The 15,635-nt window shown below is 40.4% G+C and overlaps 2 protein-coding genes across 5 annotated transcripts in view; both read left to right on the forward strand.

Annotated features, from left to right (window-relative positions):
- The first annotated feature begins 89 nt into the window (after positions 1-89).
- On the forward strand, positions 90-6,069 carry commd6 (COMM domain containing 6). The gene is made up of 8 exons (XM_088352761.1): positions 90-154; positions 354-412; positions 531-596; positions 684-760; positions 852-939; positions 1,543-1,623; positions 3,477-3,629; positions 3,704-6,069. The coding sequence occupies exons 1-8, from the start codon at positions 130-132 to the stop codon at positions 3,752-3,754; spliced, it is 600 nt and encodes a 199-aa protein (XP_088208887.1). The 5' UTR covers positions 90-129; the 3' UTR covers positions 3,755-6,069.
- A 4,309-nt stretch (positions 6,070-10,378) lies between these two features.
- The window catches only part of tbc1d4 (TBC1 domain family, member 4), a 65,799-nt gene continuing 60,542 nt past the window's right edge, over positions 10,379-15,635 (forward strand). The window contains exons 1-2 of one of the 4 annotated variants that reach the window (XM_088352508.1): positions 10,379-10,469; positions 10,833-11,701. In XM_088352508.1, coding sequence (XP_088208634.1) covers positions 11,264-11,701 — 438 coding nt within the window. In that variant the 5' untranslated portion in view covers positions 10,379-10,469; positions 10,833-11,263. The remainder of the gene's footprint in view (positions 10,470-10,832; positions 11,702-15,635) is intronic. The other 3 variants (XM_088352505.1, XM_088352506.1, XM_088352509.1) reach the window with 3 other exon arrangements.

The following is a 15,635-nucleotide window of genomic DNA, read 5'->3' on the forward strand; positions in this document are numbered from 1 at the left end:
CTGTTAGAAGAAAAATCTAAACCCCTCTCAAAAATAATGAAATGTTCCAAAAGTGTGGTGATTAGCTACTGACCCGGAAGTAGTGTATACGGTTCACGTGAATATATTTCCGCCTAGTCGGAGTACAAGATGCCTTCAGCTGAAGTTTCTCTGGGTATGTTCGATACATCTGATGTTATTTGTGTGCGAAATGCAAATTATATGATTTTAAAAGTAACCTGTCTGTTTTGCGGTATGATCGTGCAGCAACACCCTTTGTTGGTAGACTAATACTGAATATTTAGCTATGCTGTAACTGTGTATATATTGAAATACATGCTAAATTAAAACTGTCTTTTGTTGTTGCTTGCAAGGGGATCACATAATTGTGGAGAACATCTGCAGACTTAATCCGGATTTCCTGGCAGATCCAGTAAGTGCAACATTTTTGCACACCTCCAAAAATCCCATAAACAACATCCCTTGAAAAGTCTGAATCTTGTGAAATAAAGTTTTCAATTATACTTTGTAAAAAATGTTTTCATCTCCAGTGTCAACATATACTAAGGTATCTAGAAGGGCAGACAAAAGGAGTTGATTCTGCAGAAATTCATGATGTAAGGTTTGCACAAATGTATTTCATTGAATCTATTTTTAAATACTGTGCTTCCATTTTGTGATGTATATAATTGTGAAATGTACAGAAATTTCAGCGAGCCGGAGTCACACTTGACCAGGAATCTCTCCAGAGCATTGTCAGATTCCTTTTGTTAACGTTCAGGTATTATATATTTATTGTAACACAGTCGTACAAATACAAAAAATAACGTTTTAACCTATTGCTCTAAAATCTTATATCTTATAATTTGCAGGTTTGCTGGTAAAAAAAAATTGTCTGCAAATGAACTTGTGTCAAGTTTAGAAAGCAGCAGCAAGAACTGGTCCAAAGCCTCGCTACAGGTTGAGTGCCTTATATTGATCAGGGTTCATATGGGTGCTTGAAATCCTTGAAAAAAGCTTTATTTTAATCTTGTGTTCTCAAGGAATTGAAAAGTGCTTGCATTTACGGTGAAGTGTTTGTAAATGTTTGCAATTGTTGCCTCGTCTCACAACAAGTCTCCTAAAAAATGACATTGCCACTGTTCTCTGGTGGCTTTGAAACGACAAATATATTCGGAATTAACTCAAGGTCTAAAAATAATTTGCCTTGATAAATGTAGATGTAAAGTTAATAATCACATATGTGAATCACACATATATTTGTTGATCTGCTAAATATATGATTCAAACCACATTTCTTCTTTTAATGGGATTGGGGAAATTGGAAAAATGGCTTTAAAAGTCCTTAAAAAGTGCTTGAAAATGGCCATGTCTAAGGTGTACAAACCCTGGTTTATTAACTTCAGAGAGAAATATGAGCCAAGGCTCATTTGAAGAAAAACGGCTAGCTTTGTTGAAAATGAAACCTCAATTTGCATGCAAAAAGATAGATTTTCAAAATGTAAGTGATAAATACCACCCCAGACTTGTGATAAACAACACTTTCTGCCTTTCATACTATAGGTGCTTCACAGCTTGTGGAGTGAACACGGGGAATCTGTTCAGGTCAAGCAAGCCACCCAGGATTTTCTTAGCGTCGGTCAGGTAATCCCTGCACAGTGTCTCCGTCTAATTCATTATGCCATACCTGACAACCTTAGCTAGCTACTCCCCTTAATAACGCAATTGCAATTGTGATTACCCTTATAAAGCGATAATATACCATACAAACACAGCAGGGCACCTATTTACTCAAAGCAAGACAGATAACGTAGATTTAAAACTTTTAAACTGTGTGGAGTTTGCATGTTCTCACCATGCTCTGAGCAGAGGTTGCAAGTTTGTGACTCAACAACCTTCAAGTCTGGCAAACAACCAACATGGTAAGGGGACCTCTGCACTGTCTCTGTAGACTTCGCAAGCATGTTTATGGCGAGTGTGAACACGATCACTGAATATGTGTATTCATGGATAATACCCTTCTCCAACTTGTGCCAGTCTGAGGTTATAGACCCAGCAGATACTCCCAAGCAGAAGCTGTTGTAGTGGTACAAAATGAGGTCTCTAAACTTCACTAGGTCGTGGTGCCAGTGCAGGGCTTACTCGACCAGTTTGTGGGGTATAGACCCATAAGCATTTGTAAAGTCCAACCACAGCACCACTAGGTCTCCCTTGTTCTCCCGATCCCCCTCCTCATACAACCTTCAGGATCTTCCAGAGCCTGTTGCTTGTTGGCCCCTTGTGATGCCCGAGATGCCGTAAACCTTGCAGATTGACTGGCCAGCAAACCCTCAGCATCCCACCTCGATAGCCTCACATAGTGCTTTCGTCCCGTTGCGCTGGTACTGCTCTAGTAGCTCAGCATCTTTGGTTCTCTTTCTCTCATTGGCCTCCTCAATACGATCCTCCCATGGTACAGTTAGTTCCAGGTGAACAATGTGCTTGAAGGCCTCAGAAATGGGCAGCATGTCAGGCCGCAGTGTTGTGTTGGATTTTGTGGATTTGCCCTTGTTTCTTAGCCGACTAGATAGGCGAATTGTACCAGTTCAGGGTGTCCCCTGCTCACTGCCGGAAGCATGCTGGGATGGGCTCCAGCACCCTTGGAACCCTCTGAGGATAAGCAGGGCAGATAATGGATGGATTAATGGACTGATGCAACCTGGACACATCATGACTGATGTTACCTGAAGTGTTTCGGGTTTTTCAAACATAATTTGTGGAAACATTTTTTCTACCCAATAAACTTCACTAAATGTTCTTTCTGCATCTTTCTTAGTTCTTCACCTTCATCGTCATCCGTTCACATCGTAAAATCCTCTAGCAGCAACCTTCACAACATTTTTACACACAGAATGCAAAACGATAAACGAGGACCCTGATGAATTTAGTTATCCAGCATATTCACCTTGAAGAGATTCTCCTTTATCGTGTCAACCTGATCCTTGAGTTCCTTTCTACTTACTTATCGGTTCTTCCGTACTTACCGTACTTTCACGATTATTACTGGTTGATTATTTGATCATAACACAAACGCATGACTTCAGAATATATAGAAATGAGTTTTACATGACCCGTGCGCTTATCATGCCTTTTCAACAAGGCCGCAATACGCACAATAAATAAATGCTTTATCTAGGATACCATTTGCTTGTGTACCGTGACAATATTAGCAATATACAATGATGATGTTGTCTGCTACTACTAACCGAGACTATCCGGATTAATGCCCAAATTGGCAAGACGAGATTGGTCCAACAATATACTAGGGTTTTTTTTTTATTAAATTTTTTTCCCATACTAAAATTCTTGTATGGCATACACAATTTGAAATAATCAAAGAAATCTATTACACATAAGTTGACAGGCATATCATACCAAATACAATCCGTAGATATTCATTTTTATGTTTTTAATTTGTATTGTATTTTACGTTTTTATTACAATTTTGGTATTTGCAGCTGGTGGACATGCAATGGAAACTCGGCATGTCGGTGAGCTCTGACACGTGCCGCTCTCTCAACTCACCGTTTGTGACCATCCTGCTGAAAATCGCTGAGCCGTCGGGCCAGATCCAACAGAAGGCTTTTGAGATGAGTGTCCCACAATTTCAGGTATGCAGTACATTCAGTGTCATTTACACTGCTGTGATAATAGGACTCTATTCTACTCTTTTTTTTTTCTGCAGAACTTTCACAAGCAGATGAAAGAAATGGCGGCTGTCATGGATACTATATGATAGCATGTGTCTGCACATGCTAGTATTGACTGTTGACTCACATTTTTCACACCTTTTTGTGTGTGTGTTCAGGCTTGTTTCCTTCGCCATATCGACACCGTCTAGTGACACACCATTTCATGAAAAGTCTTCACAAGTTGTCTTCAATTTAAGCTTTAGCATCAAATACATCATAATCAAGGTTATCGGCACTTGATGTTTATGTATTGATAAAAAATAACAGCCGATTGAGTCTTATCTTACAACAGTGTCTGAAATAATGTCTGCTCGGATGCGCGGGGCGCGCATCTTTTACGTCGGGCGTACAACTTACAAAACGTCTTCACTCGGGTTGCCGTCAACTTTTTCAAGAAAAAAAAAAGAAAAACAACAAGTTTTTTTTGTTTTTGTTTTTTTCCAATCAAACGTTTGCTTTCTTCCGATTTCGAAATCTTTGTTCGGTTTGGAAGTTTCGGTTCGTTTGGCAATTTGCATACTTGGCAACCAATCATAAGCCTGCATCGAATAACTTCGTGCTTCCGTACTCTCCCGAGCGTTTTAAGGTCGCCCATTTGCATATCATTTTCCAAAGTAGACGCACAGAGAACACAAGAAAAATCGATAAGTGGTTAAGAATCCAGCCAAAACCTTCGCCCCAGAAGAAATATTCAAAATTGATGACGCTACAAAACGTAAACGTTCATTAAAAGCATCGTGGAAAGAGGAGTTCACGTGGCTTGTAGCAGACGACGCAACGCAAACATTGCATGAATGAAGATGAGTAAATACAGGTACATACTGATGGCAGATGGAAAACAGCGATGTCATATACATGCAATGAATGTTATAAGTAGATTAATAATAAACTTAATTTTAAAGTGTTCTGTTATATATTCTGATTATCAATCCTTAATACTTTTCAGAGTTGTCTGCCCTGGTGTATGGTAACTTTTTGTCATGAGTTTCAGACACTGCTTACAAACAGCCTCAATCATAGAGGTCTGCTCTGAGGCTGAAGTTCACATTTTTAAAAAGGAGTCGTGAGTTGAGATAATGTGTGTCACGCAACCAAAGAAAGCATATTTCTGAGAAGTTTGACATCTCAGTTTATTCATGAGAACATGGATGATTTATTTAGATTAAATTAAAAATTGACAGCATCAATATGTAATGGTAGCTAGAATAAAAATAGATGTTTTGTTTTGAATAAACAGGAATTATCTTTTTACAGCCTCTAATGTCTACATGAGTTTCAGGATCATAATGATATGTTACAGTAAATGTAAGTATATAGTAATGAGTTCGAGTATTTTGAAGAAGTATTCCTGTACAATAGTGCAAAGGACATGTAGAGCGAAATAAGCCAGTGAGAGGATTATATCATGTACAAAATATATGGAAGTGCAGTATAAGTTGGTAAATAATCGTAGCTATGAGTAATGTACAGCAGATGTGGAAAATTGGCAGTCGGATACATGTTCACTATGCAGTAACAGGTAGTAGGATTAAAAAGTATTTTTTTTAACTATTTCAAATGGAGACAATTTAAAAACAGATACGCAAAAGCAGCTGTTAATTTTGTTACATGTGGGATTGAACGTTTATAAGTCTAATGGCCAGGGGGACAGAGCTGTTGCAGAACCTGGTGGTCCTGTACTGCACACTGCAGACATACTGCATATTCAAGGTTACTGTGTACTTTCCTTTTGAAAGGGAATGTGAGGAATTTGGTGTGATTCTTCGAAAGCAGGACTGAGAATAGCTGGACCTACAACTTGACAGTTACATTTTTGTTTCGTTTCTGTAATTCACAAATGGGCCCTCTCATCAAGGTTTTTAGTTAGGTCCTCCCTGCACATCCCACAAATATAATACAATTCAAAACATTTTTGCCTTGATTGGTTAGACACTGGGAACATCTTAAAGATTGAACTAATCTCTCAATTTTTGAACCTGTTTAGATGTGTTTTGACCTGTGTACCAGCCAATGTTACCTTTCCATTGCTTAGTATATTTACTGCTTTCAGTGATCAGCCAAGTAAGTAACATTCATCCACATTAGTTGGGGGGCAATAGATACCTGTTCATTTTCTTTTTTTTGTACTAGTTAAATGCTTTTGATTTAGTACAGACAAACTTAGTTTTTTTTTGGATTAAGCAGTTAAAAGACTGCTTTGCAAAAAAAAAAACAAATACAAAAATCAAATCTTGCAGATACCTTTGCTGATGTAATTATTTTGCCTTTTTACCCCAAAACCTGAAAAAAACCCCAGTTTTTTTTAAGCTAATTAATGTTATACTTTTGCTCTCTGGCTTGAAGTTTATTAATAAAACCAATAAGATGACACTTGTCCGCACCACTGTGTTTACTTACCATTTACCATACACCGATCCCGTAACTTCCAGCTCTCGCGGGAGTGTGACGTCAAAACTATAGCGTCTCTCTCAGTCCATACGCCGTGTAAAGTAACACGAGTGTAAATACTACAACGTATACATATTTGCTCATCTCATTAGCTGTACAGCTTATCCTTATTAGGGTCGCGGGGGGGCTGGAGCCCATCCCATCTGTCTTTGGGCAGTGGGCAGGGGACACCCTGAACTGGTTGCCAGCCAATCGCAGGGCACACAGGGACAGACAACTCGCTCGCTCATTCACACCTAGGGACAATTTGGACCGGCCAATCCACCTGAAATGCATGTCTTTGGAATGTGGGAGGAAACCGGAGTGCCTGGAGGAAACCCACGCAAGCACGGGGAGAACATACAAACTCCGCACAGGAAGTCCGGTAGCTGGATTTGAACCCACACAGGAGGTTCCCAAGACCTTAGAACTGTGCTGCACACGCGCTGACCACTGCGCCGCCGCGCTGCCCCATATTTGCTCATTTTAAAATTATTTTCCCAATTATCTAAGTAGAAAAATAAAGTAAAACTATGCTTAAAGGGACAGTGTATATTGCCTGACCAGTTGACGTTGTCACTGTTTTGTGAAGTGCAACAGAAAACGAGTGCTAAAAACTAAAGACTCAAAAGTGTCCAAAAAGCACAATATTACTCACTTTGCCTAGTATAGAAGGTTTTTGAGTACCCATGTCAGGTTAAATAAATGCATTTTTCAACTTAGTGATGATGTTTTTAAAAAAAAAACGTTAAGATAATGCATTTGTTTCCGTAGTGCAATGGTTAGCACATTCGCCTAACTCGCGGGAGATCCCCTGGTTGAGACCGGGTGAAAACACTTGTTTGCCTGGAGAGGGATGGGCGCCACCAGGCTGTATTTTCCCAAGACACACCACAGCAGATGGTGCCCCTACAACCTTAGTGGTTAAGGGAAACAAACAACCCACACACAAAATCAAAATGTTTTTTTTCTAATGAATTAAGTTTTTTACCACTCGGAGACGCTAAATAATTGCGAGACACTGCTTTGTAAGGATGCTCGTACAGAAGTTAGTTGTAGCACCAAGATTGACCTGCAAGGGACAGCACAGAGCCACCCAGTATTCAGTGGAGGTAGATTTTGGTGACTGACTCCTCTGAAACAGAATTACTTGGGAAGACCACACACAACAGAAGCATTTCCGCATCTGAGTAATATATCCCATCCATGGCATATTCCAATGGAATTAACATTATTTTTAGGAGTGGCTTGTTTTTAGTGTATATTATTATTTCTATCAACTTTTCCCCAGAAGACAGGCCAACCGTTTTTAAACAAATTAACCCATTTGATTTTAAATTCTTGTTTTGACTACAAACTGTACCATAATAGCGGAATGCCCGGGGCAGTCATAAAGATGGGCCTATGTGAAAATGTTCTTTCTTCTTCTAAATTAAAACACTTGAGCAGTAGCTCAGGAGGTAGAGCGATCGTTTTAGGATTAAGGGATCTCAGTTCGAATCCCGGCTTGTCCTTGTTACATGTCGAAGTGTCCTTAGGTAAGACATTGAACCCCCAATTACCCCCAATAAGCATGTTAGCGCCTTACATGGCTGCACAGATCACGGCCGCTATTGGGAAATGTAAAGCACAATGTAAAGCGCTTTGGGAAGTCATTGACTTGAAAAGCGCTATATAAATGCAGATCATTTCATTTCATTATAGAATTTAATAATTATCTGAAGGGAAGAGGTGATTGGAACATCAGTTACCGGTGTTGCCATCTCTTACTTAGATGATAAGGTTGCAGCTACTATTTTTAGGGACCCTTGGATCATGGCACGTGGTAGTTACACGCTTTACTGTGGGCCCCTCAGTTAACTGTGTATTTGTGTCATTCAAGAATTAGACGATATTTTGTTCTGCAACAAAATTAAATTGCATCAATTCATTTTCTGCACCACTTATGCTCACCAGGGTCAATGTTTTTTTCATTTTCTGTCTGGATACAACAGAAAAAGGCTATAGTTGCACAAAGAGACACCCTGTAATATTTTACCTCTATATATCCTTGTATTGTGTCATGCAACCAAGAACGAGTGCTACAAATCACACAGAAGATTGCAAACTACTGAGATTCAAAGTGACCAAACTGCACCATCTTTTCATTTATTTTGCCCAGCCTTTCACAGGGTTATAGTTTTTTGGGTTACCCTTTGTAGCAAGATGGCAGGCAGACACTCATGCCAGCTCTCTCGGTGTGCCTCATGTTGGTAAAATCAATACAAATGTCCCTATAAACTGAGACACTTGTGTATTATTAAGCACCTCCTGTGATCAAAAACATTATTATGCATCTCATTTGACTCATAAAAAAGTGCAACTTTTTTTTAAGGAAAACACTGTTGTCTGAGTGACCCCAAACTTTATACAGTGGCTTGCGGAACTATTTGGCCCCCTTGAACTTTGTGACCTTTTGCCACATTTCAGACTTGTGAATCATCAACAATAAGTGGGACAAAGTCATGAAGTGGAAAACACTTTATTGTATATTTTAAACGTTTTTAATAAATAAAAAACGAAAAAGTGGTTGTGCAAAATTATTCAGCCCCTTTACTTTCAGTGCAGCAAACTCTGTCCAGAAGTTCAGTGAGAATCTCTAAATGATTCAATGTTGATCTAAATGACTAATGATGATAAATGGAATCCACCTGTATGTAATCAAGTCTCTGTAGAAGTGCACCTGCACTGTGATAGTCTCTGAGGTCTGTTTAAAGCGCAGAGAGCATCATGAAGAACGAGGAACACACCAGGCAGGTCCGAGATACTGTCATAAGTTTAAGGCTGGATTTGGATACAAAAAGATTTCCCAAACTTTAAACATCCCAAGGAGCACTGTGCAAGCAATAATATTGAAATGGAAGGAGTATCAGACCACTGCAAATCTACCAAGATCGGGCCGTTCCCTTAAACTTTCAGCTCATACAAGGAGAAAACGGATCAGAGATGCAGCCAAGAGGCCCATGATCACTCTGGGTGAATCTGTCCATAGGACAGCAATCAGTCATATGCTGCACAAATCTGGCCATTACGGAAGAGTGGCGAAAAGGAAGATATTTCTTAACGATATCCATAAAAAGTGTCGTTTAAAGTTTGCCACAAGCCACCTGGGAGACACACCAAACATGTGGAAGAAGTTGCGCTTTGTTGCAACTTCGACGCCCCTGCTTGCTGTGAAGGTGTGTGGAGAGACTGAGGCAGAGACGGGGAAAAGGGGAACACTTCATCTTTGACTGGGGAAGGGGGAAAATTCTCTGTATTACTATTATACATCTATAATAGCTCCCTTCTTACAAATAATGCACATTATTTATAACTTTGAAAATGCAGGCCAAATACTGCGCATTTTTCTCACTCTGCCAGTCACGAGGGCTAAAGCAGAGAAGAGCTTTTCAAAACTGAAGTTGATAAAGTTGTACCATAGGTCAACCATGTCTCAAGAACAGCTCACTAGCATTGCTGTCATCAGCATAAAACACGGAATAGGGAAGCAGATTGCTAATTATGATTTCATCAATGAATTTGCATTAGGGAGAGCCAGAAAGGTCAGGTTTTAGTTTGTATGGCATTTATATAGAGCTTTTCAAGTCACTGAAGACCTCCCAAAGTGCTTTACAATGTGCTTCCCACTTACTCATTCACACACACTCACACACCGATAGCAGCGTCTACCTGCTTATCATGGGCATTAGGGATTCAGCATCTTGCCCAAAGACACTTCAACATATAACACGGAGGAGCCGGCAATCAAACCTGCAACCTTTTGATCCTAAGACGAGCGCTTTACCTCCTGAGCTGCCCCGTGCTGTGTTTTCTTTTCAGTATACAACTACATTCCTTTAATATGTTTTAAAATGTGTGTTATCGTGTGATTTGCCTTACAAAAATTTAAGTCTATTTTATTATTTTGTATTATTGTTCTCGGGCAGCACGGCGGTGCAGTGGTTAGCTCGTGTGTGGTACACTTCTGAGGTCATGAAATCGTACCTCCAGTATGGAGTTTGCATGTTCTCCCTGTGCTTGCGTGGGTTTCCTCTGGGCACTCTGGTTTCCTCCCACATTCCAAAAACATGCATGTCAGGTTAATTGGCTGGTCCAAATTGTCCCCAGGTGTGAATGAGCGAGAGAGTTGTCTGTCTGGAAACCAGTTGAGGGTGTCCCCTGCCCACTGCTCGAGGATGGTTGGGATGGGCTCCAGCACCCACGCAACCCTACTGAGCATAAGCGGTGCAGATAATGGATGGATGGATTATTGTTCTCTTCACATTTTTGATAAATATTTGCGATTTTCAGGTATAGTGTATTTGTATTTAATAATATTTGAAATTTTTATGAAAAAAGTGTATTTGTATATGTTATTTTAGCATTTTTTTATGTTTGCCATTTTTAAGTAAATTGTGTATTTTTATTTATTATTTAAGTATTTGTGCAATCGAGAAAAATATCCAACTCTTTTATTCGTGTTAAATATGTGTTTTGGCATTTTTTTGTTTGTGAGGGAAGCCCAGGGGGGGTGGTAGGGGGGCATGGAGGAGGTCTCGTCCAGGGAGTAATTTAGTGTAGAACCGCCACTGGGTGGGACACACTAGGACAGAAGCCGGGGGACAATTCTAGTTAACTCCCTGTTATGTTTCTGCGCTGTCACGTTTCTCTCAGACAGAGGCCCCGCCCCTGGAGCCTGCACATGTGCTGTGCATGGGCGGGACGCGAAGGCGCATGGGTCGCTCCACCTTCCTTCTGCAAGAAACTGGCGAACGTGAAAGGAAAGCAAGACGTTAGCAGGCGCTTCAAAAAACCTAAAGGCTTTTATTTCATGGAAATCGGCATGTGGGCGCCGCAGACCCGGTTTGGATGCAGTCAGGATGCGCGGAGCTTGAGGCGCACCCGGTGCAAGTAAACGCGGTGTTGTGTTTACATTGGGGCACTCCTGAAGCCACGTTTCTAGCTTACGAGCTCGGACAAAAACAAGGAGACAGGAAACGATTATCAATGCGTATTTTGCTGATATTTTTCCTTATGACTTAAAGCTGTGTTTGCATCCGTAGGGAGTGGCTCGATTTGTTTTGAATAAGCTAAAAAAGTTTGAAATGTCACAGCCGCCAAACACGGAGCCCCTCTCGGGCGAGAAGGAAGGTAACCACATGCCTGAAAAGAGATTCCCGCTGACTTACATCGGCTGGTCGTTTATGGACCGGCGCACCACGCTTCCCATGCTGCCGTGGTTGGTAGCGGAGATCCGGCGGCGGAGCGAGAGGGGCGACTGCGGCCCTGCCATGCAGCCGCGGGAGGTGCAGTTGGTTCTCCACAGCCCTTTCCTGCGATGCGTTCCGTGCTCTTCTCCCCCCTCCACATCATCCAACAACAACTTTTCGGTTTTTATCTTCGAGCACAAGGCCCAGCTCATCTCCCGTTTCATGCACAACAGCAACGACCTCACCTACTTCGCTTACCTGCTGCGGGCCCATCCGGACAGCCCCGAAGCGGAGATGTCCTGCCATGTGTTCAAGGCCAGCGACCCTAACTTGGTAAGATGTCACATGGTGCCAAACAGCACCGTTATCAGCCCAAACACTGCATGTGGAGGTTTTGCATGTTTGCCTCACAGACCGCCGATCTCCACTGGAGTCTCTGTTCTGACCATGTGGAGTTTGCATTAACATACCTGTCAACCTCCACGGCTCCATGCCTTTACAAACTGTCGTATTTTCCCTTACAAAATAATCTTACACCATATTTTTTTTCAAACATGTTTATTTATGTACTTTAACATGTTATATAATACACGTGTTTCGTTATATCATTCTGTACATATTCTTGATAATAAAATAATAATAAAAAAAATCAGGAACAATTGTTATCAGCGTAACTAAAATAACCATTAATAACACTTTAAATATACATTTGTAAATAGATATTTTTTGGAGGAAAAAATGAGATGGCATTTCTATTTTGTAAAGCAAACCACAATATAAACCACTGATGCTTGTATTTGAAATTTCAAACAGACTATTTAACAGGGACAGAAAATACAAACCTTTGCAGCCTTGTGACTGGGAAACATGTTTTTCATAAGCCTTGTGAAGTTCTGCCACGCTTCCAACTATAGCTTTATTGTTTTAATAAGCTTATTATATACTGTAGAATACGATCGCTATTGTCGGAAGCGCAGCAGAATGCGTGTTCACGCGAGGGGGGGAGGATTTTGCAGGGGAGTCGAAATTAGGCACTACAGCGCACAGTAGCATCAAACCGCTCGCTTCTTTTGCAACGAAAAAAACGATACAGACAGAGGCTACCGCGGCGAACCCGTTTGACTTGATTGATTTGCCGTTTCGTGATAGTCGGTGTACTGTATACTGAATGGCACACATCTTTGACAAATTTGCGTTTTTCCGTACAGATTTTCTTGTATGTCAAACATGTCTTAAAATGCATAATAAACTTACTTCCTATGGCAAAAACGTACAGGTTGACAGGTAAGCATTTACTCTTGGCCGCTCCAGATTCCCAAATCATACAAAGACAATTAACAGGGTCTGTACGGGTGCTTTAAATCTTTAAAATGAATGAATTTAAATGTGTTTTCAAGGATTGAAAAGTGCTTACATTTTGGATGAATTTCTTGTAAATGCTTGGGATTGTTGCACTGTTTCTCAACAAGTCTCCTTAAAAACAGTGACAGTGCTCTCTGGTGGCTTCGCTTTGCCATTGCATTTCTTCTTCCCTCGTAATCAGATGCCACTAGTTTGTACGACATTGCCCTATGGGTCGCGCCTAAGAGGACAGGTGCATGCATCACCAAATCATATCGAAAACGTGGAAAATCGGCTTTGAAAGTCCCTTTAAAATTTCTTGAATTTCGCAAAGGAAAAAGGTCTATGAATCTTGCATGTGGGTGTTTTGCAAGTTTTTCCTCACAGAACTGAGATCTTTATTGGAATCTCTGCTGTGACCATGCGGAGTTTGCATCAACTCCAGGCCCACCCACATTCCCAAACCATACCAATATTAACTAAATACCGTAAATAGGGCCTGGAAAAGTACGCTTTATTATAGTGTTATCATTGTATGAAGGTCCTTTTGGTTTAACACGGGTTGCAACCCAAAATGTTGAAAGAGCCATATTCACCCCCCCCAAAATTAAAAAAAACATATCTTTGGAGCCACAACAAAATAAAAGCTTTATATAAGCCATATAAAGAAAAAAGGCAACACAAAATGCATATACCTGTATATATTGTCAATAGCTATGATCATTAGAAAATGTCTGTGTGTCATGTTTGTCCGACAGAAACTGCATATTTTTGTGTTATCGAACATTCTTGAAAAAGCGCCAGCTAGCCATTAGAAAGCACCAAAGAGCCGTATGAGGTACCAGAGCCGCTTGCAGCTGACCTCCGGTTTATCACAGGTTAAAAAAGAAGCAAACGTTTTTGTATTCTCCTCTGTTCGAATATTGGTCTTGGTGCAGGAAGGTCAAATTCACTTTGGCATTGGTGGCCTAATCCAGTCTTTCTGTTTTGATGCGGGCCGGATAAGTAAAACGATGCCACTACCTAATTTTTGGCTTTGTTTTTCAGTGTGTCAGAGATTGACATTATTAAGACTATTTGGTGGCTATATTTGCACAGATAAAATACATGTATATAGTTTAATTCTACATGATGATGGCAGAAAGAACTTACGTCCGTCCTGGATGAAGTCCAAACAGAGAGAGGGAGTGGTTTATTTTGCGTCAGAGAAATCAGTACACACAAGAACATGACTTCAAAATAAAAGAATACAAGATTGATAAACGTACAAGAGATATAATTACACTCATTGTTGAAATGTTACTTTATGTGTGTGTGTGTGTATGAGAAACATTGTTTTTATATTTATATTTAGTAATATAAAAACAAGCTAATTACCTTGAGACAGAAATTCAAGAGATTTACATTGAAAACCTGACAAGTGTCTTGCTATATAATTCTGCATGCATTAGTAACCTAACCAATATATTTAAATCTTAGATGACAAAGGATATTTTCTAAACATAACACATTTATTCACAAACAATGGGGGGAAATGTTTTCCCGTTTGGCATTACATTTTTAACTGGTTTATTTCAACAGTTGAGTGAATGCAGTTTTGCACCTGAACCAACTCACCACGCTATACAAATTAAACTGACCTTTAAGGGCCGGATAGAACATTTGGTTTGCAATTGGTTAAAAAAAAAATCATAACTTTTGACAGAAATGATCCAGAGAGTTGATCCTTCTTTTTACATACTCAAAAATTAATGGCGAGCCGCATTGAATATTCCGGCCCGCAGGTCGTATTTTTGATATGGCTGCCTTAGGGTTTAGATCCCTTTTGTAGTTGAAATTTTTGCAAAGAAGATGGCCCTTAAGTACTAGTAGGATATGTTTTTAAAATCCTATAAATGCTTATGAAACCTGCCTCAATGCATTGTTTTGATTGGCAAATGTTTGTAGTTCTTAACACTTTTAATGCAAGCGAAAAAATCGATTTTTTTTTTCCCCGAAAAGGTTGTCGTCATTAGTCGCAGGGGTGCTGGGGCCAATGCCAGCCGACATTGGGCTGTGGGCAGGGGGCACCCAGGACTGATTGCCAGCCCAATCACAGTGTATCTATAGACATACAACAACTCACACAGACATTCATACCATGGGATGATTTGGAATCACCAATCAACTTGCCATGCAGGCTTTTGGAATGTTGGAGAAAACCAGAGTGCCTGTAGAAAAGCCACACAGTAGCTGGAATTGAACAGTGACATCTGAACTAAGGGGGACGTGCTAACCAGCCAGCAGACGTGCTAACCAGCCGGCCGTCATGTCACAAAAAATGTACAAAGGAAGGAAGTTGATATAATAAATACTGAGGGGTGTACTCATAATTGTTCCTCCTCTTCCTACAAAATAAGATTATACATTTAGGGGACCACCCAATCAGCCGATTTGAATCCGTTTTCTGGAAGGTCTTTTATTAAGCAATTGTCGTACATAATGAGAATGTACAGGGAAAAATAAAGAAAAAAATCCCACTTCTGTTATTTTTATGTTTTGAAAAAATATATCTGCATCACAGTAAGTGGGGGGAGCTTTACATAAGGTCAGTCTCTTACCCACTCTCGTCGTCGGAGTAACTTTGCGATGGGAACGTTTAGGTTTAACCATTTATGGTTGAGTGATTTGAAGTACAACTGAGTTCATACTGTACCAGTGTGGCCTGTGTCATAAAAACTTCAAGCTCAACACAATGGGACATACACTATGGCCTTAGATTCTCACATAATGAGTGCTACTCATTCAGCATGTTTCATAACTAAAGGCCACCATTTCGCAGTTCTGCTCAGCTAACCCGACATTACCCTCGACAGTTACCTCGGCTGCCAGCAGCACCGAGCCCTTTCAGGCAGGTAGAATACAAGCTGTTTTTGGCTCGACGCCA

Source organism: Urocampus carinirostris, chromosome 14, assembly GCF_059441175.1.
Source record: "Urocampus carinirostris isolate Australia breed hairy pipefish chromosome 14, RoL_Ucar_1.0, whole genome shotgun sequence".
In the NCBI taxonomy this organism is placed as follows: Eukaryota; Metazoa; Chordata; class Actinopteri; order Syngnathiformes; family Syngnathidae; genus Urocampus; species Urocampus carinirostris.

Excerpts from the sequence above, each read along its gene's own strand:
- commd6 (XM_088352761.1), top strand. The coding sequence starts at position 130 with ATGCCTTCAGCTGAAGTTTCTCTGG. Across the intron at positions 597-683 it reads ATTCTGCAGAAATTCATGAT|AAATTTCAGCGAGCCGGAGT; the intron begins GTAAGGTTTGCA and ends TGAAATGTACAG. Across the intron at positions 3,630-3,703 it reads TGAGTGTCCCACAATTTCAG|AACTTTCACAAGCAGATGAA; the intron begins GTATGCAGTACA and ends TTTTTTCTGCAG.